This window comes from Stegodyphus dumicola, chromosome 3 (assembly GCF_044657685.1).
Source record: "Stegodyphus dumicola isolate Sdum_Otavi_A_Nest chromosome 3, ASM4465768v1".
In the NCBI taxonomy this organism is placed as follows: Eukaryota; Metazoa; Arthropoda; class Arachnida; order Araneae; family Eresidae; genus Stegodyphus; species Stegodyphus dumicola.
The window spans coordinates 171,559,403-171,586,093 of NC_140770.1; the positions used below are offsets into that span (position 1 = coordinate 171,559,403).

The 26,691-nt window shown below is 32.8% G+C and overlaps 1 protein-coding gene across 1 annotated transcript in view; it reads right to left on the bottom strand.

Annotated features, from left to right (window-relative positions):
• Positions 1–26,691, bottom strand: part of LOC118186930 (otoferlin-like) — a 963,443-nt gene that overhangs the window by 24,353 nt on the left and 912,399 nt on the right. The window contains exons 37-41 of the mRNA XM_085813615.1: positions 18,508–18,678; positions 15,220–15,374; positions 8,447–8,583; positions 6,701–6,789; positions 478–576 (exon numbers count right to left, since the gene is read on the bottom strand). Of these exons, the coding sequence (XP_085669741.1) occupies positions 478–576; positions 6,701–6,789; positions 8,447–8,583; positions 15,220–15,374; positions 18,508–18,678 (651 nt within the window). The remainder of the gene's footprint in view (positions 1–477; positions 577–6,700; positions 6,790–8,446; positions 8,584–15,219; positions 15,375–18,507; positions 18,679–26,691) is intronic.

The following is a 26,691-nucleotide window of genomic DNA, read 5'->3' on the forward strand; positions in this document are numbered from 1 at the left end:
GGCATATTCCAGAAGGTCCGGTTGTCCATGCAACGCCGTTGTGAGTCATGCATTCTAGCCCATGGTCAGCTGTTCGAGCACCTCTTGTAAGTCTGTAAAACTGATGCAAAGAAATGTTACATGTAAGATAATAAATGTTTTTCCCCTTACTACTTCCTTTTTATGTGTTCTTTCCATCATTGAACTGGGGTCATTTTGCCCTACTACATGGCATATGCGCCCATGCATTCCTATGTGAAATCTTGTTTTCCTATTCCCTACCTCCCCACCAAATACTGATGATGAATTCTGAATCACCCTGTATACTTGTTATCTTGCTGCATGACCTGTAATTTTTTTTTAATAAAGTGTCAATTTCTTCCTGTTCATCTGGTGTAGTTATTAAAGAGATTTTTACGAAGTCATAGAGCACAACAATATGAGTCCCCGAAGCATTGTGAAAATTCATTTGCCAGAGACAAAAGAATAAAGGCTTACCCTTTGACATAAATATCAGACATTTTCTCTCCCGTGAAGAAAGCATCATCTTCCAAAACTACATCATCCGTATTCCATATGATGACTCGTAGTTCGTAGCTGCAGAAGAAAAGAAAATGGCAGAAAAATAAACTCTAAAAGTCAATGAATTGTTCCACTTCCAATCTCCTGACAATACTTCAGTCGTCACAGAGATTGAATCTCATCACAATTCATGGGTTCAATCACTTCTGTTACTTCTAGATTTTTTTAAAACTCGCTACGGATAACAAATGGGATTTCAGAAGTCTCAAATCTATTAAAGAAGCCTTGAAGATATTGTCTAAGGAATTTTAAATAATAGAATACTAGAGCGATTACAAAGAATGGAGTTAAACTAAGTTAATAGGAATTCTTCCATTTTTTCAAATATTTTAAGATGGCAGAGTCCTTGTTGAAGTTCAGCAAGTTTTAACGTTTTCAATAAAATTTTAATTTGGGTCTTCTAGAATAAAAACTAGGTAAAAAATTTCAAAGAAAACAAGTTTAAAAATCTAGTTAATACATGGATCATAGATATACAGATAAATAATGCATAGTTTTATCCATTATTTATATATCCATAATGTATATATCCATTATTTACATAGATAATGCATAGAAAATACATTGTTGCATTTCTTAATTAATAGAATATGCATACTTCTAATTCTTAATTAATAGATTATGCATAATTATATAACACATTGGTCTATTGTAGCACATTTTAGGATATATCTCACGCATTTTTTAAATATATAGATTATGTACAGGGTGGTCATAAAAACTTTCCCGATATATGAACCCCTAGCGGCCTACACGCTCAACCAATCGAAATGAAATTTCAGTTATTGTTATTTGAAGACGTGCGCTCGAGCTTGGGATGTTCTAAAACAATAATGTTCTCACGGTTTCGGTTACAGTGAAAGAATTTAGAAATTTTCTAATGACAACTATTACTTTTTCCCTACTCAAACTGATCAGCGCAATGAAAAACTATAAATGGTGTTGGAACGATACAGGTATGATGAAAATTGTCGTTATAACATATTAAGAGCATTGTAAAGGACCAGTGATAACACAAGACAGGATTGGAATTAAAGTTTCCAATGTGTCATCCTTCGCAGACGATAACGCATTGCATGCCGGAGATTGTTGATAACAATGACGAACGTAAGATCTCAGGAGGAATCTGTATTATTTTATATTTTATGGCATCTTTCAGTTCTGACATATCTCGTGGATTTAATGTATACACTTTAGATTATAGAAAATCTCAGAACCAGAAATCCACTGGAGTGAGGTCGGGGGATAGTGGTGGCCACAGAACTGCAAAATTAAGGGTGATAATTCTATCTCCAATTGAATTGAAAGATGCCACAAAACGTGAAGCTACACAGATTCCTGCTGAGATGTTACATTCGTCATAGTCGTCAGCCAATCTCCCGCATGCAATGTGTTGTCGTCTGAGTAGATGAGCACGTTGAAAGCTTATAATTTCAAGAAAAGGTTTTTTTTTTCCCCCCTTTCCTTCTTGTGTTGTCATTTGGTCTTTACAATGCTCTTCTTTGCAAACGTTTTACGTCAGCAGTTTTCGTCGTACGTGTATCGTTCCAACGTCATTTATGGCTTTTCAATGTGCTGATCGATTTGCACGGGAATTAAGAAGACGGTGTTGCCATTAGAAAATTTCGAATTTTTTTCTCTAAAACCGTAACCGTGAAAACTCTATTGCTTTAAATCATCACAATCTGAAGCGCATACCTTTAAATAAACTGTACCTGAAATTTCATTTTGATTGGTTACCCAGATAGGCCGCTAGCAGTTTACAATATTTCGCAGAAATTTTTTGACCACTTTATATATTTTTAATGTTTTTTTTTCTACAGGGTTATTTTTAAACTGCTATTAATGGCTTTTATTATTACAATGATTATTATTATACACATAAGAATTAGATACTCTTACAAAAATTAAAAATGAATTTTGTTTTATTTTATTTAAACATGGTTACATTTATTTATTCTGAAGTGCGAGAAGTTGCAGTTGAATACACACAGTCAAATTTTCATTCGCTTCTCTTAGCAGAGTTATTATAAATTGTAGGTCATAATTTGCTTTTCTGTCGACTCCGTGAATGTTTGAATGAGCAGATCGCTTTTAATTTTGGCAGATAATAAACAGAAATAAATTATATACTTGATATAGGCTTCTTTACAAAACTAAACTGGATTATGAAGGATTAGTCGTGTTTGCATAAAATCAAGGGGAATGTATTTCGAGTGTGTTATTTTAACGATTTATTTAACGAGACATACACTTTAGATTAGGTGGTTTATCGCTTTTTTTAAACCAGTCTTTGCTAGCCTTACGTAGTTTTCTTTTGGATTTTACTTAAAAATGGATTTATCCTGTTTTATTACAGTTTTCTGTGGTTTAGTTTTCCTAGAATCGGCCCAGCGGACATTTCCCTGCTTGCATTTGTATCTACTTGTACTTTCCAGCTGCTTGCTCATAATCATATTATAAGGTAGTGGTGCCCAACCTTTGGCCTATCGTGAGCACATTTCCAAAACATCAACATTTTTGTTAAACATATTTCCAATCTTATGTGATATATCTGAAATATTAATTTCGGCAAATGGATTTGAGACACTAATAATTTGTTGAACTTTATGGAAATCAAAGAAGCGGAGTTCAAAATTATTTTTCAGTGCATTTAGGTTTTCCGAGTATTTCTCTGTTTCAATTCCCTTGTGGTTATTAACATGGCATGATAAATTCTGAAAAATGGCTGAATTGTTTTTTCTTTCGTTTGATTCTTCCACAAATTTAACTTTATCTGAAAAGCAGTTACAGTCCCAGTCAATTGAAAAGTTTTTTTTTCCCCTGGAATCTTCGTTCAGTTTGTTCAGTTTCGTTGTTATATCCGTGAGAAAGTACAGATCGGATAACCAATTATTACCGTCCAATTTCTTATAACTTTCGTTTCCGGATTCCAAAAACTGCTTTATTGGCGATAAAAGTTCTACAAATCGTTGAATTACTTTTCTCCGGCTGAGCCATCTGACATCGGAATGAAGCAATAAGATTCCATGTTCCAATAAGTTCATCAGTCAACAATCAATTATTTTATAACGTCCTGCAAGATATCTCTTATGACTATAAATGCTTACCATATTTGAACAATAAAGAAATATAAATGAATAGTTATTTTAAAAATATTTTTTGGTCATGGTACCTAATCGGGCTGGCGAGCACAAGGTTGGGCACCACTGTTATAAGGTATCGTTTTAGTTTCTTATCAGGTATTTTATGTTAAACCTCTTACCTATCATCCCGATTTCCATTTTCCATCCAGAATGTAAATTTCTAGCAGATGTGATATTCAAATAAGGTAGAAAGAAGAGAATACGTAAAGGAAGGTAGAATCGGAGCGTGTTTTGGCTGTTGGAGGCCACTTTGCTAATTTGATTATCTTGCTAGTATTCTGCAGCGTTGCGGTATTCTTTCCACTAGGCTTGTTACGCCAGACTGAGAGCACAGCCAGCTTGCGTGTTTTTCTAATTGTGCAGCTGTTAGGCTGACTTACGTTTCTTAATTTTAGTTAACCCATTATCTTTGATTTAAGCCATATAAAGCAAAGAGTGGTGTCGTCTCTTAGCTTTAATTTGAGTCAAATAAAAGTTAACAGACAAATAAAAGAGTCCTCTGCATCCTTTCCCTTTTTCTGTGGTACTTATAAGACACAGTGATGTTTCGCTACTAGTCTCTACAACGTTTCGTACGTTGTATGTTATCTAAGCAGACAAAACGTCACAATGTATTTCGGAATTTCTGTTTTCATTGATACAAACAATCCTTTCTTTTACTGTTTTTCTCGCTCAGTATCATGAGTACTAAAGTATATGAGTTATTCTCAAAAATGATGCCACAATTATTCGAAAAAAAGTAATTTTCTTTTTCTACTGCTTGTTGGAGAAAAGAACTCAGATTTTTCACCTAATTCGTTGAATTTCTTCACGGTGCATACTTAATCTCTACTAGATCCCAGAATCCACTATAAGAATATCAACATTCGAAATTTCAGAATGAAACTCCTTTGTAGGAGATCTCATTCCCCGAGATTTTCGTAAGATTTTCATGCTATCCTGCAGATGACTTTAGTTACTGTTCACTTGATACTTTCTTCCACAGAATTGATTCCCTTTTTACAATCAACTCTCGAATTAACGGATTAATATCAGAAATGACTGCAGTTAACACCATATCACGGTTAATTTAATTTACCTGTATTTTCAAGTAGATGGAGATATCTGATTATGTTCTAATCGACAATTTTGATGAAATTTTTTCTAAAAGTTTTTCTCAAATCACCAATTCATGAAATTTTTTTCAAAAAGAAAAATCAACTCTCGATTAAACGGTTAATCGATTAACGATCGATAAACGATAAATGGTCGATAATCGATAAACGGTCTCGATTAACAGAAACCACAGATGACCGCGGTTAGCACCATATCACGGTTAATTTACCAGTATTTTCAAGCAGCTCCAACTACGTTCTAATCGTCAAATTTGATGAAATTTTTTCAAAAAATTTTATTATTTTAAAGCCTTATATATACATTACCCTTCCCATAACTACTTTTATTTTGTCTATTTGGTCATTAGAAGCAGACACAGACTAAATAGCTTTAAAAATGATGATTTTTAATTTGAATACTTTTGGTGATGCTTAAAAGATGATTTTGAGCCTTTCTATTTCTAAATTCTCGGGAATGAGAATAGTTTTGCAATTTAATTGAAATTTTTATTAACATTTTCTTTCCCTTGTGTTTGTGCTTTCCTTTTCCTTGTGTTATCAAACCTATTTTTTGAAAAATTTGATTATTTTCAACGTTTTCGTTACGGGGAAAAAAAAAAAAAAAAAAAACTTTTAACTTTAAATATTACTACAGTAATTTTTTGAAATTTTCCACAAATTTTCTATGAAATATTGTGAATTAAATGGAATTAGGTTAGGTTTTAGTATATATCTAAAATGTTTTCAGACAATTTTGTTAATAAAAAGAGAGAAGTTAAACGGAAGTATAGTGCGTGTATTCAAATAGGTATATTTAATAGACATTTTATCACTTACATTTTAGTCCATTTAGTTTTTATACCTTAATTAATATAAACGACAAAAATGAAAGAGAACGTAAATAGAAATCCTGAAATTTAACACATTTTTTAATCCAAACTGTAACAAACAACCAAAAATTATATACTTTGATAACATGTTTGTCACCTGTTTCTGTCATTTCGAATTGTATTCTGCTAAATAACATACGTAAGTAATAGATTTATTTGTGCTATTTTCAAAATTTGTTGAAAGTAGTTAGGTACCTGAATATGAAGAATAAATTCATTTGGTAGCATAAATGAAATCAGAATTCAAAATTTTCTCTCTTTGTCTTTTTCTTGGAAGCCGTTTTTGTTTGTTTGTTTGTTTCTTCCTATTTCTGTCTATATTTTCTTCTCATTTCACAGTGCATATGCTATTTATTTTAATAGAAATCAATGTGAAATTGAAGATCATTGGCTGTACACTTAATTTATTTTTAAGATTCAGTAATATACTTTTAATGGATGACTTTACAAATATTTATAGATTCCGAATTACATACTGTTCTAAACAAATTAAACGCCGAGATACGACTATATCAGTCGCTATCACTACTGTTTGTGCTTCCATTTTCCTTTCCCTTCATGTATTTTTCAATAAACCGTTTTGTTTTACGCTGAGGGCTTGAGAAAGAATTAGACATGTCCCAGGTAATTCGTACCGGATAATCGAGAATTGATTCTAATTATATTTTTATTTTCCAGTCCCCTCTTCTTAGAAAAACACTCAATGTAATTCAGTTTTATGGGTACTTTTTATGGTATTAGCACTTGTTAGAATGTATGTTTTAAGAATGAACTTGCATACTTAGATACTTGCAAATATGGCAAGCATCTTGTCTTCTCACTCTTCATAAAGTGAAGTTCCATGAGTTCATTAACTTTAATATTATCACGTTTTAATCAGAGCCATATATATTTCAGAATTTATCTAACAGTTAAAATTAAAAACACCGAGCATCACAGGTGAAAGCATCAATCACATTTTAACATCAATCACAGGTGAAAGCAAAAATGCAAATGCAAATATACGTACCTGTTGGGCTTCCTTGGTGATATATCTGTTGGAGGCTTCGGCAATGGCATATCCATTGCAAACATGTCTACCCACATTTCTAGTTTGCCCTAGAAAATTAGAACCAGAACGAAAAATTTTAGAAATATAGCTGATATAGAATTCAGACCTATCAAATAAGAAATGTAACTATTGGCCACGAAATATGATTACAGATGGTCAAAACATTTTGATAAATTCAGGAAAACGTAATTTGTATTTATGGCATCACCTTAAAGTATATTACTTCAGAATATGCTTAGTGACATTCATATAAGTGTACATAAGCGTATACATAATTTACAAAGAACATATAGTACTTTGTATTTAATCTCGCAGAAATCTTTAATCTTGCTATTTTTTTCTTTGAATGCTTAGTTATTCAAAACTTTTTAGTAGAACCGACCGTAGTATCCATGCTTTTCTTCAGACTACGAATAAATTATTAATAAAAGTTGACCAGCTTCAGATTATTAATCTGCTTTTAAATATCCCGATGGTGTTTTTTGTGCTTGTAGTTTTTAACGTAGGATTACGTTCCTCCATAATGGTCCGATTAGAACGCAAAAATTAAAATGCTATTTGAGGTGCCAATATTTGAACTACCAAATATTCAGCTATCTTAACAACACGGCCATTGGTAGGACTGAACAGATGGCATTTCAAAGCACATTGATTTCTTAAGGTAGTACGAATAATATTGTCTTGTTGGAAAGTGTTGTGATGGATAATTTTATTGTCTGAAGAAATGTATCTATTTGGGGGCTGTTTATTGAGAAGTACTGGAAAGGAAATACATTAACCACGTATCTAAGTTTATAAGGTATTTCTCCCGTCTTCTTAGCATGCCTTCTTTGTGAAGTGGTCAGCACGCTCGACGCGTATTCGAGAGGTCCGTGGTTCGAGTCGCGGCGAGGGCATTGCTCAGTTTTCATTGTTTTGCTTCTAAATATTCCTAATGTCTCTACAGTGGCGCCCGAACTAAAAATGGTGGTGGATAGATGATGATTCTCCGCCACCAGGATTTGGCGATTGGGTCTCTCAAGTCGCCCTTTTAAAGGGGGAGTATATAAGTATTTATCCCGCCTTCTTAGTGTAGTGGTCAGCACGCTCGACGTGCATTCGAGAGATCCGCAGTTCGAGTCCCGACGAGGGCATTGTTCATTTCTCGTCGCTCCTGCTTTAAAAAATACCTAATGTCTCTACAAGTTATGCTGTGAAAGTAAATAGATTATTGGACGTGACGTAGTTAAAAAGGGGCGGAGTTAAACACCCAGTAGTATAATTTGTTTTATTTATTACGCACTCCGCCGTCAGATACTTCGTAGCAAGGGAGCCTTGTGGAGGACTTTATAAGGGAAACTGGCTCATATCCATGTTACACACAGGGAAAATTTCGAAAACGCAAATGCAGACAGCCCGTTCGCTGAGACCCGAACCCCCGGACCCAACTAACAGTGTTCAGCGGCTTATACCACTCTGCCGCTGGTGGGCTAGTAGTACAGTTTGAGCATCATCTTTTTCGTTATATGTGAATAAAGTTGCCTTAAAATACAAAATACGCATTAATAAAATAAAACATTTTTTTCTTATTTCGATGTAATACCTTACAGTCATAGATAGCAATTCAGTATACCTTTTTTTCTATTACCTAAAATTCAGTTCAGTAACTTTTCATGTATAATATGACAGAAGGTACAATCTAAGATACAATGCTCTAATGCTTACCTGCTCTATGCCAGGCTTATCTGGATGATACAGAGGGCGTGTTTCAACGTGCTCTGGAACCAACTTGTATTCAGCTTTCGGAATCTCATGCCACCGATGGAGAACCGCTAGAGCCATGTGCTCTTCATTCAATTTATCTACACAGAATAATAAGTATCTTAATTTAGAAGTCAAGCAACAAAAATCAGCGTTATATTTTCAAATTTTCACAGGACTAGTTTTGATGGTTTTACCGAACCATCATCCTCAGCTGCAAAAGCGCAAATGAACGAGATAAGATATAATGACTAGACAAGATAAGAGAAGAAAGCCTGGACAATAGATAAGCTACTGGCGCCATCTCTTGATGAAACCAGAATTAAGATTTAATTTCTTTAAAGGCGGGAGGCAAAGATGAATTGGAATTAGGGTCGTTAATTAGAACTGAAAGATTTTTTTTTGAATGTGAAATGCCTCTAGAAAATCCAGTTCACCAATGAAAGATGTTTTTTCTTCCAAAAAGAAATTATGTTTTAATTCTGGTTTCACCAACAGATGGCGCCAGTATCTTATCTGCTGTCCAGGCTTTCTTATCTAATCATTTTATCTTATCTTATCTCGTTCATTTGCGCTTTTGCAGCTGAAGATGATGGTTCGGTAAGACCATCGAAACTGGGCCTGTGGATATTTGAAAATATAACGCTGATTTTTGTTGTTTGACTTCTAAATTAATATTTGTTCGGCGTGTTATTGTATCTTAATTAAAGAAGTATCTTTTTTAAAATAGCCATTTTGATAAACTTCTATAAAATTCCTATAAAAATCTATAATTTAGGCATACTGAAACATCAAACGCATGAACGTTTTGTCAACGCCGATGTATGCAACGACTTACATTGCAAATACAGTGGTACCTCCAATGATACAAGTCCGCTTTGAAATACGTTCAGCTTGGTATCCTATTTGGAGGCGAAAAGTTTTGTTTGGTGTACCGTATATCAAACGTACTGTTGTTTTATAGATTGTATGCCAAGCAAATGCGACTTTTGTTTGGAATATGGCACGAGTTTGATGAATCACAATTCTGCTCATTACACTACTTTACCTCATTACCTCTTTCGAGACAATGACTACCTAAGAGCGTCATTGCTGAACAGTATTCGCCCCCTACCGCTACTATTCAGTAAATAGTCCGAGTTATAAGTCTAAATTTTCACGTGATTTTGCACTTTTTGCGTTAAATATCTTGCGAATTCATTAACAGAGAGCTTTAACTCACTGTTAATGCATTTGTAAAACTGTAAATTTTCTTCTCATTAACTCAAGCAACGAAAGAAATTATTAGGATCACTATGGAGGTGAAAACGGAGTTTGTTGAAGAGTATGGAGATGGCATGAGTATCTGGGACTTGGGTATTGCATGCCGTATGCCGAATACAATAGTATCTACAAGTGTGAAAACCAAAGACGCTATTATATCGGCTAACGTTGCGAAAGAGTTGAAACTGATTACCAGAGAAAGATCAGATACGTGCCTATGGTTCTAAATGCCAATGATTAAGTATTTCAGAGTGCCTATGGTTCTAAATGCCAATGATTAAGTATTTCGGAGTGCCTATGGTTCTAAACCTTGTACCTCCACATCATAAAAATATCGAAGTAGTGAACAGAAATAGGAAAATTACATAAATAGTTAGTTTGATGTAAGCTAAAGGGAGCGACATTAGCGCGAGAGAGTTTAGGTATGGGGGGAATCAAGAAGCCAAAAAAAGTTTTTTTTTTTATTTTTTTTTTATTTTTATTTATTTATTTATTTATTTGGTATATTATATTTTTATGACATAGATAAAACACAAAAGCAAAATGCAGAGCAGAAAGATTTTAGAAATTGGCTCATTGGCATATGGCACTAAATCAGAATGTAGTAAAGTCTGTGAAAACGCGAGGAAATATCCAAGGCAGAAATTAATTCTGCGGGCATGATGTGATTTTTAAAGGAACAGATTGATAACAGTGACACGTTAGAGCATGTTGTTTTTCATCTGGATCGCAGAAAAACATTTATGTATAGTATTACGTGCAGTGCTGTATTATGTAAAATATACATTTCACCGACTGAATTTGTATTTTAGTATTAAACATTGTTTTCATAATAACAATGGAATTGTTTTATAAGAACAGTTTAATTATTTTTCCGTTATTTCTTATTGGAAAAGTTCGTTAGGTCCAAGATCTGAAGCGGATAAATGACGGAACACAAAGTACCACTGTAGTCTTAAATGCTGCAAATCAGAAATTCTGATTGATATTAAAAAAAAAATTAAAAAAAAGACAACTATTTAAAAAATGTCATATCTGTCACAGAGAAATATGTATTATAGACAATCTTCGAAAATTCTGTGTGTAACTGATAAGATTTAATACGAATTCTGCTGCATGAAATACACAGCTGGAATTTCTTGTAAAAATAATACAATTCAGATAGTAACATTAAATGGTAAAGTAAAATAGCTTATTATCTTCTTTTGACTAAACATAATACTGAAATTCTGTTGTAATTCATTATGTTTAGTGATGTTAAATCTATACAACACAACTCAATTGCAAGTATTTTAGCAAATAATGCACAGAAAATCTATATGCATAGTGTTTTCAAGCGATTTCGATAATTTACTATATAGAGAATGCGAAAGCTAAAAAAACAGCATGCACACTACCTGAAAAAATACCACATACTTTTTGACACGATAAATTGATATAGAAAGCTTCCAAACCTATGTTAACATTGTTAAAAGTTGATTCAAAATTTCAGAATACCAGTTAACATTTCGAAATGTCAGTTTCTTTTAATCAGAAGGAAAAGAAATGAGAATAATTCCGCCTCCTCTGATTACCTTTGGATTTATAGACGAATGATTAATTAAAATATCTCTTGGAATGATCACGATAATTATTTAGGTGAAAAAGCCACAGAAAATATCCAGCATTACTTGAACAATTATTCAAATCTTCTAAATAATATATATATATATATTTGTAATAATAAAATTCCATAGGCAAAAATACACTTAAAATTCTAACTGTATGTTCTTTTCATTTTTAATGGCGACGGTCTCTTATTTGAAAGTACGTGGAATTAAATCCACAGCCCCGTAGTCAAGTTGTTTTTCCCGCCTTTTCTACACGTACAGTTATAGAATGTTCTGGAGATATTTAAAGCGAACCGGAATGGCTGACGTCATTTTCTTGGAAGCTCTGCCTTTCCAGAGGCTAAAAGGACTCGCAAAGAAATATCGGGGTCTTTTCTTTAATGTAACGATGCAGTAAACTTTATACAAAAAGTTATTCGTAGTTCTTTTTTATTTACTCCGGAGATATGATTTTTGTAACTGCTATTTCTCCTGAATAATAATAAATGGATCCTGTTTTTTAAACTTATCGTCTGATACTTTGAGCTTCGACTACGTCTATGATTCTTCACCAATCTATTTATTCCGGACAAAAGCTGGTACATCACATATATATACAGTGTCTCAAAAAAGTGATGGGACACTTGTGCTTTACAAAAAGAAACTGTAATAAAATTAATTAAAAAAACATGTAAAATTTTTTGTGGGTGTGTTTCATACTTAAATTTAGTAACAATTATTACATAACATAAATTTTTTCAAAATATTAAAATATTAATTTAATAAAAATACAATTGTTTAGAACGGAGCAAAAAATGGCTCACATAAGTGATGGCACACTACGTACTATGCAACAAAAATCGTCTGAAGTAAGCAATAAAAATATCTTTTGGGGTATTTATTTTTACTCAAAGGCAATTGGCAATAATTTATAAAATCGTCTGCGGTATTTCTCTCCAGTTTGTTTTGGAATTTTTGTGTTTTTTAGCTCTGTGCAGCCATGAATGCTAAATGAAAAGAAACTTTGCCTGGAATTCGAAAATTAGTTATTAATTTGCATATTGAACGTGGAAAATCTATTGGAGAAACTACTGAAACAGTTAACTTCAGTCATACAACAGTTTTCAATATCATTAAACGATATAAAAAGAATCATATGATTCAGGATAAAAGAAGACCTGGCCGACCAATCAAAGCTATCCAATGGAATAAAGCGAATTATCGTTCGAAATATTTAAAAAAAAATCCAAGAATGAGTGCTCCTAAAGTTGCTGCTGATTTACAAGTATTATATGGAGTAATTGTTAATTCTGAGACTATTAGAAGAGTAATTCGATCTACTGGATATCACGGTACAGCAGCCAGGAAAAAATTCTTCGTAAGTGAAAAGAATAGAAAACTCAGATTGGCTTTCGCAAAATCCAACATAAATAAGAATTCTGATTACTGGAATGAAGTTATATTTGCTGACGAGAGTAAATTTAATATATTTGGTTCTGACGGTAGAATCTTGGTGTGGAGAAAACCCTGGGAAGAATTTCGCAAGCAGAACTTGGTGCCAACAGTAAAACATGGTGGAGGAGGAGTTATGGTATGGGGGTGAATGTCGTCCGCTGGAGTTGGTAATCTTGTTTTTATTGACAGTATAATGGATCAGTACAAGTATATTGACATTTTAAATCAAAATTTGAAATCTTCAGCACGAAAATTGAACCTTCATAACGATTTTAAATTCTACGAGGACAATGACCCCAAGCACAGTGCTTTGAACGTTAGACTCTAACTGCTGTATAACTGTCCTGAAATAATTAAAACACCCCCACAATCTCCACAATTAAATCCCATAGAGAATATTTGGCAAGAATTGGAATCAAGAATTCGCAAACACACCATTTCTTCAAAACAACAATTAAAATCGGTGCTTCAAGAAGAATGGGGTAAAATCAATCCAGAAATCACAAAAAAATTAGTCGAATGCATCCCAAGAAGATTAAATCATGTTTTAAAAGTAAAAGGAAATCCAACAAAATATTAAAACCTTTTAAAAAGTAAAATTTTTGGATAAATATTTGATGGAAAAGTAAGTGTCCCATCACTTAAGTGAGCCATTTTCTGCTCCGTTCTAAACAATTGTATTTTTATTAAATTAATATTTTAATATTTTGAGAAAATGTATGTTATGTAATAATTGTTACTAAATTTAAGTATGAAACACACCCACAGCATATTTTACATGTTTTTTAAATTTATTTTATTGCAGTTTCCTTTTGAAAAGCACAAGTGTCCCATCACTTTTTTGAGACACTGTATGTATAAACTCAATAATTATTAGTCAAAGGCTTCCTTAAAAGATTTCAAAATCAAAGTTTAAAAGCTAAGAGACTATCTGTGGAATAGGTGCAGGTTAAAAAAAATACAATTAAAAAAATTGTTGTAGTTTAAATGCAAGTTTACAATACCTATCGCATGACGGTCCTAACAATATTTTACCACGAAGAAAGTCAAATACAAAGGCAGTGCACGAAAAATTAAAAATTAAATGGAGTTTTAGTTCAATTTACATCACCAGAATTACGTAAGAGTAATATGACATAGATTTTTCTTGAAATGACGCAGTGCAAATAGATGGTGCTATTTTTAGAATAGAGAAGGGAAATTAATTGACGCTGCTAATTTAATCTTTTACATATTCTTTATTTTTCTTACATATATATTTAATCCTTATTTATGTGGTACAACTTTTAAAAAGTTTAAAAAGGCCTCTGGTATAATTTAAAAACTTTGTCAGGGGGGCTATAATAAGGCCTACGTTCAAAAGTACCAACTTGAGCACTTGTCACACGCCCAATGCTCATGCATTAATCCAGACTATGATTTATTAGGTCTACCATTTCTTTTGTGATCATCGTGACAAATGTTACAATTCTGTTCACTATCTCCTTCCTATGAGTTGCGTGGCAGTATCAGACCATAAACTTGATCTTTAATGTAGGTACATGTGAATAAATCTCGAGGAATGTGAATAAATCTCATTCAGACCATCCAGGTAGGCTTTCTATCATCATAAACATCTCTCTTTCTCCAGCATGTCTGATCTATTGATTATGCATTTACATTTTCTAGTTTGCTGTACTATTTTTTTATTCAGACACTGTGAATATGATTTGGACAATTGTTTTCTTTTGGTATAATAAATTTCTGAGAGTGTTTGTGTTATTTGTAAACACACTGTGCTATTTCCTAATAGTTAGGATAATTTTGCGTGTATGAATATTTAAATCACAATAAATGAAAATTCATACTTCGAAGTGATATCGCTTTATTTCTTACATGATTTATTTAATTATTTGATTGAATTGTATTAAAATAAGTTAAAAATATATTTATTTGCATTAGTTAGGAAAAGTGAACTTCTGTTTTAATTCTGAAGAAATAAGAAATTATTAAAGCACATCAAAATTAATTCTGAAGAAAATAAGAAATTATTAAAGCACATCAAAATTAATCTTGAAGAAAATAAGGAATTATTAAAGCACATCAAAATTAATTCCAAAGGAAATAAGAAAGAATTAAAGCACATCAAAATTAATCTCGAAAAAAGTAACGAATTATTAAAGCACATCAAAATTAATTCCGAAAAAAATACGAAATCATTAAAGCACATCAAAATTAATCTCGCAGAAAAGAAGAAATTTTTAAAGTACATCAAAATTAATCTCGAAGAAAAGGAGACATTTTTAAAACACGTCAAAATTAATCCTGAAGAAAATATGAAATTATTTATACACACCGAAATTAATCTCGAAGAAAATAAGAAATTTCATCAAGATTTTTATCTTCTCTTTTACCGAGCATCACTACAGTTTACAAACATCCAAAACTAACCTTCAACATCTCCATCCGCCTGGAAAGTAAAAGCTTTATTTCCAATTCGAATACGGTTGTGCATGATATAAGGACCATCCAGTTTCAGATCTTTGCATAGTTTAGCTAAGATTTGAGATGGCTTGAAAGGATCCCTCCACTGGTTAGGACCGGATCTAAAATTGAAATGTGTATAACATGTTCAATTTACACGTGAAATAAGTTTTAAAGAAATACTAATTACTGCACGGTGTATTTTGAAAGAAAAACTAAAACAAACAAACAAACAAACAAAAAAAAAACAAAAAAAAAAAAAAAACAAAAAAAAAAAACAAAAAAAAAAAAAAAAAAAAAACCAAGCAAACCTCAAACATATTGCCCTTTATTAAAAGCAATTAAAGGAAATTTTGATATATTATTGGTAATCATATATTAATCAAAGACATGACGCAATTTTTCTGTTCTTCAAAGGTCCTTTTTACTTCCTTCTACGAAGCATAAGAAGTATTGTGATCATGAAAAATTCCGGGTATCATATTTCAACGAAAACATCCATTTTGACCACTATCGAATGAAATTTAACGATGTTTTTGTGTGACATCTGTACATAAAGAGCAGAATAAAGAACTCTTTTCCCCTCCAAACGGATTATAAATTGATTTAAAATGGATCGTGATGTCTGTATGTACGTACGTATGTATGTATCTCGTATAACTCAAATACGAGTAGTCTCAGTTGAAATTTGGTATATACGACTGCTATAATATGCAGTTGTCCATCTCTCTTTTGCTTGCAATCGGCCGCACCAAAAATATATAAATATAAATATAAATATGAATATAAATATGTATATATATATATATATATATATATATATATAGTAACAGAGTAAGAGTGGGTACATTATATATATATATATATATATATAATGTACCCACTCTGTTACTCGGGTTCGTGAGCTCAGTTTTTTTAATTCTTATATGTTGGTAAATTGTGCATTTTTTGCTTTAAAAATGGTTGAATTATGTTGTTTTTTCTTCCGGTTCAAGTTTTTATGCCTTTAATTAATCTGCATGCAATAGTTGTAGAATTAACAACAATTTAAAATTTGCTTAAGTGCGGCTAAGCCTAATTTTGTTTTACTATAGCAGTCATATTTGTTTACATTTGAAACTTAGTAGAATAGTGAATTAAGTCAGTCAGTTTAGTGTCTTTTCCGTGTGGGACTAAAAGTAAGCTTTCAGTTTTGTGCAGCGACAAATCTGCCACCTTATCCTCTGGTCGAATTGCTTGTTTTTGCCTAGAAACTCCAATTTTAATTGCACGAATTGTTTTGTTTTTACTAATTTTTTAACTGTATTTGTTGTTTTATATTTTTCCATATTTTTCAATTTTTAGTAAAGATATTTTGAGGTTTTATGTATTTTTGCATGGCCTCGAAATGAGAACTGAACTAATTGAATGTGAAATACATCTAATGAAATTCGAGGAAATAAATTTAAATGAAATGCAGCAAAAAATGCATTAATATTCCGTGCAATTAAGTCATGTGGTGTCGACATCAGTTATATATATATATATATATATATATATATATATATATATATATGAAGTACAATGATCAGTTAATCATACATTGTCCGTTTGGTTCGATAACTTTTACTTTCTTTTAATGAGCTTCGTACTTCCTCATTCACAGAAGAACCTAGCTTTATCAGCGAAAAGGTGAACAAGGTGCTGATTTACAGCCTCATCTGTATTGAACGTTTTACAGCGAAGGAAATTTTGAAGAGAGCGACATAAGTGAAAGTCTGATAGCACGAGATCAGAGACAAGTATGATAAGCGTATCTTCCAGAAACTTCCACAGCTCATTAATTTGTACAGGAAACTGCACTTTATTCCTGTATCCAACAGGGAGGAACAGTCAAAATGACCACTCGCCGTAATTCTAGATATGTACAATTATATATAAAAATAATAATTTAAAACTTCCCAAATAAATCATTTTGTCGTTTTGGTATACATGTAGGAAAAGTAAAATCAAAATATTTAAAAAGAAAATTAAAGAAATAGCGGTCGAAACCACCGCTCCCGTAATTTGAGCGTTGAAACTCAATAAATGTTCTTGGTGAAAATATTAGATATATTTAAAAATATGTGAAGTTTTTTTTTTATTTATTTTTTTTTTTTTTTAATTTTTTTAGCTATCATGAACTGGAGCCAAATTTTCCATAGACTGAAGCGAATTATCGGTAAGTCTAAAAATCAACATCAGAGTCATGAGAAGGTTTTAAAACAAACCTCATTATTAAATCAGAACTGGAAAACAAATGCATTACTCGTGCTTACAATTCGGTGTACCAATTGTGGCGATATAACTTAAAGTAACAGTACAGTACGTTCAAATTTTAAATTAAGCTAGTATTCAAAGGCTATACAATTCAATTTAACGCGAAGTTGGCTCACACATCTAACCGGCATAGACATTTAAATATCGGCAATTACAAAGCAAGGCCGAGACTACAAAATCCCATTTTAGTTTACAGCAACTTAGTAACGTGGCGTCGAGAAGCAGAACACGCTGTAAATCAAACTGCTGAAATCTTCCTTTAAATACTATATTATTCTCTCTCATTTACATTCTGGTAAGGAAATAGGAACGAGAAGGGATGCTGTTGTTGTTTTTGGGACTTATCCCCTCACTTTGTCTGACTGTAGCGCGAGAACAAGCCCACGAAATTCATCATGGCAATTTGCGCAACATTGCGCCTGTCTTTGGCAAGAACCTTGAGCACCGCACAGGCGATAGTACGACTTTACTCATTTCCGCCCCCAGTTTTGAAGAAGAGCACCGCGGGGAGGACAGGTTCGAGAGTCTCCAACCCCTCTCGAGAGGAATTTCGGCTAGTAGCATATTTAGAGTGCCCTTCCCCATGCTGCACAGACACTATACATTTACAAACATCCACGTTTTCTTCAGGATTCGAACCTGGGATCAGTTAGCATAGCTAACCACTGTCCCGCTTGTACGATAATACTTTCGATAATGTATAATTTATTTCCATTTTTAGTCTTTCTATCATAGAAATGCAGTCAAAAGTAGTGTAAAATGAAACGAATGTTTTAATTTAGCCAAAGAAACAAACATTAAAAATTGAAAACACTAAAAAAGCAAGACTAGAATTTAATTTATAAATTATATTCCAGCATTTAAATGAAATACAAAGATTGTAGATAAAAATTAAGATTATAAATTTAAAAGTAAGGAAAAAATTAAATTTGCAATTATGAAAAAGCGTATAATTACGTCTCGTATTTCTGTGCTAAGCCACATGTAGGCCTATGCCTGCTGTAGAACCTGTTTTCAAGGTCGACTTTAGTCTCTCCAATCAAATCATCCGAACCTAGGAGGTCCCAGTCGTAGATTTGGACATTGAGCAAGGAATCTTGGGGAAAGGTAGCTTCGAATTCAAAACATCTAAAGTAAACAAATAAAAAAATATGAAAATTATCACAACGTGCTTGCTCACAGACATTGCATGAAGCATTTCTGTAGATAATTTCCTCGTAAACTAAACTAGTTAAAGATATAGGTTTCGAAGTTTTGTGAACTGCAAACTTTTAAAATTGAATTCAGAAAGATTAATATTTTTGCCAACGTATTTCAACTACGGACATTGTCAGTGATAATGATATTCTTTCTGTGAAAAACTCTTTCAAGTACTTGGGAGTGATCATCGACAATCGGCCAGATTTCATACAGCATATCACTGCTACTTTAAACAAAGCAAACGAAGCCTATATGTCCTTTTATAATCTCACCTAATTCGCTCAGTACTTTTACATGAAGTTCCTGCCTAGGCAACTTCGGAAAAAATTTTCGCAAAAAATCAGAAATTTTCCAAAATAAAATCCTCCTTACTATAGTTAACGCTCTTTGGTACGTGAAAAATTCTCAGACACACATCGAATTAAAAGTCCGAACTTTTTCATTTCACATTCTCACTAGAGAGCATAATTTCTTCAGCAAAATGAAGAACTCACAGCATTATACAAATTATTCTACGGTCAAAAAACCCGAGAACTATTTACCATAATGCCTATTGGTAATTTTGTACACATCCTGTATATTTTTCATTCTGCTTAAGAATCAGTTTATTCTAGATCGCATTTATTTAGAATTTCGCATACTATGATGATCTTTGTGCAGTAGAAGAGCACTTCTCTACAAACCTTAAGGTTAGGAGTTCTGTATTTGATTCCGAGAACTTTAAGTTTCGATTATTATTCTGTAAACATTTTCGCATTATACCTATGTTTTATTAGCCCAAAGGTGCAATTTGCCCAGAACGGCTATTAATTTCGTTTTGGTATTTTGCGTTGGTTCACTATAAACGGCGTTTCACTTTTCAAATTGTTGCTAACAAATATTAGAGCCCTGCATTATATTTAAACAAGTTAAATAATGAAGAATCTGCATGAATCCATGTATGTTTCTGTTACTGTGAGAAAACAAAGGCACCTAGAGACACCACATTTGGAATAACGTAGACCTCCACTCGAATATGGGCATCTGGAAGCTCAAATTTCAAATTTGGAATTTGTTTTATTATCGATTTCATATTTTGTAAAATTTTCACTAATTTCAGATTAACAAACTTGACGATTTTAAAGCGAGCAATGGCAAAATGGAACCGGGAAAAAAAAAAAAAAAAAAAAAAAAGAAAGGCTCAATCGCGCGACGCTGTGTATCGAAAATTCTAAAAACATGCTGTATTTAAATTGTTTTATGATATTGCTTTTGAATTGAATTTTATGGCTTAAGTGCGAAGAACATGATATTTAATACATAAAGGTAACACACAAAACATTAAAAAAAAGCCCCTTTGGACATTAATGTAAAATCTGAAAGCCGTCAGATTAAAATATATATATATATAATTTTTTTCTTTTTGCACTGAATTACATCCTCAAGTGCAGTATTACTACTTTCACGCCAATAGAGGGCGGCACTAGCAATCTCAAGATTTCATTCTCTGCATTGCATTCTCTGACAATGTCTTGTCTTACGACCTTCTCTTTTCCTCCATTCGGATGACTGTGGGAGTGCATACAATTTTTACTTCCTTGTACGAAGTAAAAAGGAAGTATTGTAATCGCGAAGAGCTTCAGGCAGCATATTTCAACGAAAATATCCACTTTGACCGCTTTCGAATGCAATTTAACGATGTTTTTGCGTGATATCTGTACGTAAGGACAGAATAAAAGACTCTTTTCCTCCAAAAAAACTAAAATACTGCTTTAAAATGAATTCTGAAGAGAATTTTTCGTGGCGTCTGTACGAACGTACGTACGTATCTCGCATAACTCAAAAACGAGTAGCCTCAGCACATTGAAATTTTGTATATAGGGACTACTATAACATGTAGATGTGCACCTCGTATTTTGTTTTCAATCGGCCGCGCCAAACGTATATAAATATATTTATAAATATATCTACTCTGTTACCGGGCTCAGTGATCTCAGTTTCTTTACTCTTATATGTTTGTAAATTGTATACTTTTTTCTTTAGAAATGATTGAATTATGTTGTTTTTATCTTCCGGTTAAGGTTTTTATGCCTTTAGTAAATCTGTATGCAATATTTTTTTGAATTATCAACAATTTAAAAGTTGTTTAAGTGCCGCTAAGCCTATTTTGATGGCGGCCATTGCTTGTTTACATTTGAAACATCAGAGTAGTGAATTTGTTGCCAATCTAGAGAAACGTAGCTTCGCAACAACAAAGATAAACGCCTTCATTTATTATTGCGATTTAAATCATGCTTAATCCTTTCTAGAATTTTTTTTAGGAAATAAGTGTTTAAGATTTACTTAATTTTTAATAATTAGTAATTTAATTTTTAATGATTAGTAATTTTTAATAGAGATATTTTGAGTTTTTATGTATTTTTGCCTTGTCGCGAAGTGAGAACTGAATTAATTGAATGAGAAATACTCAATCGTCTGTGAAAAACTGTTTCTTTTTTGTTTTGTTTGCTTAATTTCATTTATACATCGTTCTAGCTTTATTATAGTATTTGAATAGAACATGTGGCAACGATTAGATAATTCTTTAAATGATACAAATTTTGTGCATTCTGAGTTATAAGATGAACGAAATATAATACTGTTAAGGGAACCTAGTGCCAGAGTGCCGCTATGGTAAACAAATAGAGTGAATTTAAAAAAATGCACTTATTCTATTGTGGTTTATGCGCTGTCGGCGAAGTAGATTTAATTAAATCCAATAAGTTTAAACAAAATGCAAGAAAAAATGCGTATAATTTAATATTCCGTACATGGAAGTGATGTGTTGTATACATCAGATTTTTTAGATACCGCGAAAGGCCCTAGGGCACCATTATAATGGACTGGTTAATACATCTAAATATAGAAGCCAGTTCCAGGTTCTATATTTTAACTGTATAATTCATCAGAACTCTGATATTATTATGTATTTAGCTGCTTTGATACTCATTAAATAACAGCTATAATTCATGAATAATTTAGTTTTTCTAGAAAGAAAGATACAACTTTTACTGCTTGTTAATTATCATTAATTATTCAATCACCATCATCTTAGCTTTATTATGAAAGCAACCAACAACAGAAACTAATTAAAATTAATATAAATATAGATATAAACATCTTAGTTACCATGACAATTGAATTAAACAATTGAACAATTTCAAGATAAAACTTGTAGGAAATTTTCTCTTCTGATTTCCTATTGGGAATTTATTTGAAGAACTACTTGCTTGAATTGCTCTAGTAGCATTATATTATTGAGCCGAATACATCGCGCTGTATCTTGGGGATAGTTGAATAAATAAATATGTTCCTTGCCGAAACACATTAGTTATAAATCGGCAGGTCTGGAGTTCGAATAATGGCGACAGAATTGCTGACGTTTTTGGTTTCCTGCTTTGAAATAAATCAAATAGCTCTACAAGTGGCACCCGAAATAAAATCTGGTAAACGATAATTAGCCACTACCTGAATTTGGTGACTGAGTGCAGTCGCCTTTTTAGGGAGATAAATGTAAAGAATTCTCTGTTTTCTAATTTTGATGCTTTTATAGCATATATGTACCTTCAGGAATATGGAATCGCTAAGAAAGAGAATATTATTTAAAATACAGAAATGAATTATAAAATTTGATTTTATACTATCAGTAATAAATTATAAATATATACATCTACTATTATAACTAATGTGTTTTTAGTTATAATTCACATTAGTTATAATTACTAATTATAACTAATGTGTTATTATAACTAATGCATTATAACTAAATGCCGTTTTATAACTAATGTGTTTCGGCAAGGAACATATTTATTTATTCAACTATCCCCAAGATTATCGCATACAGCGCGACGTATTCGGCTCAATAATATAATGCTACTGGTGCAATTCAAGCAAGTAGTTCTTCAAATAAATTCCCAAAAGGAAATTAGAAGAGAAAATTTCCTACAACTTTTATCTTGAAATTGTTCAACTGTTTAATTCAATTGTCATGGTAACTAAGATGTTTATATCTATAAATTAATTTCCAATAATCAGTTTTTTACTTACCAGTAATACACTTCATAATAAAAAAATCGACGCACCAAGAAGGAATCATCCGATTGCTTTGAAATTTCGTATGCATAAATGTTTCGACCAAATCTGCAAATGATTAAAATTTCATGTCCAATGAATGAATAGTGCGATCCCCAGCGCATCCAGTAGATGTATATAAGGAGCTATTCTTGAACTGTTGTTAAAAATTTTGGTTGCATTGCTATTTAGGATACCTTTCAACGACTAAAAAATGCCTCTCCGCAGGATTCGAGCTCATTATGAGCAACTGAAAGAGTATGAAAGATGTCATATCATTGGATTGAATCTTTGGAGGTAGGTCAAGCAAATCGGAGAATCGCTCGTCAAATGAGTCGATGCGATGCGGCGATTAGAAGATGCTGGCAAGAATGGATAGACAACGGCAGATTTCAGCGTCATGATAGTAGCGGTCGACTTAGGTCCAAAACAGATCGAGAGGACAGAGTGATTATCAAATCAGCTGTCACAGCGCTTGATTCATAGCTATCAACCATCAGACGTGCGACCCGCACACAAGTGTCCACCATGACCATTCACAAACGGCTGATACAGCGAAATCTACGCTCGTACCGACCGTTACATCACCTACCACTCACGCCTGTACACACTGTCGAGCCAGATTACAGTGGTGCTTGGCTCGATTAGGTTGGAATGATGCTGACTGGGAACGTACAGTCTTTAGCTACGAATCCCGCTTCCAACTGTGTGGGGACGATCATCGAAGGCGTGTCTGGAGACGCCCAAAGCAACGTGCTGATCCTGCTTTCACTATTGCATACCACACAAGCCCTCAACCAGGAGTTATGGTCTGGCATGACATTTCCCTTGATAGACGGATCCCTTTGCTCGTCATTAGAGGCACACTTACAGCACAGCGGTACATCGACGACATTCCGCGACCTGTTTGGCTACCTTTCCTTTTGCAGAACCCTGGCCTTATTTTTCAGCAAGATAATGCCAGACCACATACGGCACGTGTTGCTATGTATTGTCTTACAACTTGTGAGAACACAGAATTCTCACAGTGAACACGGTGGCTGTATCGATTCTTAAATCGTTATCGCGCCCTGCCACGTGCTTCGCAGTGGATAAAAACCAAGGAGGTTAGAATAGAAGGAGGGAGGGTTCGTAGTTTCCTCCACTATCGGGGAATGAAACTCCGCCGAACAAGCGGCGTCCATGTTTGTGACTTCAAAACATTGCATTACGGCAGTGACATGTACGTGTTTCTAAGCTGTTCCGTGCATTTATTTTCCAGTAAAAATATGTTAAATTTATAATGAAATCCCTCGCTATTGTTGAATTTTTGTTTTAAAGTAATAAAGATGATATCCATAATTTACTATGTACAGCAAATTATTAAGAAATAGTTCGAAATCTAAATGCATGCGCATAACATTAAAGCCTTTAAAAAATGATGTTTCTGCATATTTCACGGATTTGCTTAGGTTAGAAAATAAATCTTAATAAAATAAAACGGATTTATGTGAATTCATTGATTTCAGTTTATGCGCATTTCATATTTATTAATCTCAAAGAAACTGCTTTTAATTAAGTTGAATTACAGAAATACACCTATATAAGTTTTTGGATACATCTTTCCACATGTTCAATTGTGTAAATATTTTACTTAATTTTATCACTATACTGCCCAGAAATTTGTAAGTTTATGCAAAAATTTTTAACAACAGAACAGTTTATCTTAACTTAAAAAAATGAATAATAATTAATATATAAAGAAAAGCATTGCTTTATTTAACACCTTTACAATTAATAAAAATAGTAACAATTGATTTCTTACTTTTCATGAAAGTTATAAAACGAATTAACTAAAACGTTCAAATTATACAATTTAAATCCTACCATATAGCATTATATCTTAAGGAACGAAGATACCAGCTATAAACAGAAACATTAAAATGTATTTAATATATTTTGATTATAGTTATATTAAATAACCTATTTTAAGTCCTTTTTTTTCACATCTGGAAAGAAAACCACATGACATTGTGATATTTTTTTATATAGTTGTCATATTACATAAAAAAGAAAATTGATACTTACGTGTGAAAAATAATGCCCGGAATTTTTTTCGAGAATCTATTTGTGCATCCATATGCAATACAAGCTGACATACTTCAAAAAGAAAAGAAAAAAATTTTGCAATGACAGATTTCCTTGCACAAGTCACGGTGATAACAGGAAGATGGCCGCCAAGCTTCACCGTTTCAGCTGAACCTTCCCTCCTTCTATTCTAACCTCCTTGATAAAAACTGGAAGGACTGGTTTTGTCTTTTTTTTTTTTCTGCCTGTCGTCGTGTTAACGAGTGTGTGGGCCTTACACACACACATACAGCTCTCGCCATCGTCAACGGTACTCGATCTAAAGTCCATTTTTCTAGGATAGAGGAGAAAATATGTTCTTGTACGAAGAATATAAAAAATCAGGTAAACTTTACTGATTAGACTGCGAGGTAAAAAATTGTTCCTGTGCTGTGACTCAACGTGTATAATCCTGACAGTTGGATATTTCGAAGTGACGACCATGTGCGCCAATTTCAAGCCTATCTGCTAGAAATTTGATCTCTTCTATCACGAAGAAGAGCACTGCATATTAATTAAGCTTCTTGCAAGATGCTGATAAGTAATGTGCATTTGATGCACCAAGATTAGGAATTGCAATACACCATAAAAATGAACGCTGTGACAGTTCCGTAGGACTAGCGAGTAGCACATGCCGCAGGGCATTCATGAATATGTTTTCTTTCTTATAACATATCAAATATAGGCTAATCAAGAAAAGTGTATTTTTGTCATTTATATAGGTTAATGAAGAAATGTGTGTTTTTGTGATTTAATAAATGTATATTTAAAAGAGAGATACTGATTCATGCATGCCTTCTTGGGTAAGTCATTTGATTCTTATTATTAATAATCATGCAATGTACTAACCACTAGATTTTGAGATTAACGATTTACGCGGAATTAATTCGCAATTGATACTCTTAGTATAATTACTTTTATACGATCACGGCCAGCAACACCACACAACTTAACAAACATTTCCTTGGCCAGCCAGATCTCTCTCGCATTGAACATGTCTGGGATATGATGGAAAGGCGACTGCATCTGCCAGGGAATCTTGATGACCTAGCGCAACAATTGGAGCAAATTTGGCAAGAAATGCCGCAGGAAACCATCCTTGAGCTTTATCAGCCTATGCAACGCCGTGTGGCAGCTTGCATCCAGTCTGAAATTTTAATCATATTCTTTTCTGTACATAATCTTCCTATCCGCCAATTTTTGTCTCCATCGGACAAATCCTTCTTGATGCAACTATTTTGTTATAGAGTGTATATTATAAGTTATCAATATCACTTTTATAATGGCATGGTCATAGTTTTTCCGAAATGTTACACATATGTCAAATTTTATAGTTTTTACCTTTAAAACTCTAGTTTTGGCTACAAATTTCTTAATTAATAAATCATCCAGGAGATTTTCTTCTTTTCGGAAATTAGTATGAGGTGTGAAATCGCAGGCAATGGTAAACAATATGGTTTAAATGTAAGGGAAAAAAAGCAACCCCAGTTTGGCGTAAATTTTGAATAAAATCTGCCGATTTCAAGGCCAATCAAACACGTGTTCTATAGAAGTAAAAATCGTTTTTGCTACTGATCATATTTTAGAAAGCATTTTGTTTCTAAAGAAGAGGGAACCGTGCCTCATCATTCTCAAAACTGATGATAGAAATTTATTCAAAATTTACACCAAACTTAGGCTATTTATTTTAACCTAACTTTAAATTCTGCACTAAAGTCTTTCTCTTCCAGTTTGAAGCAATATTGT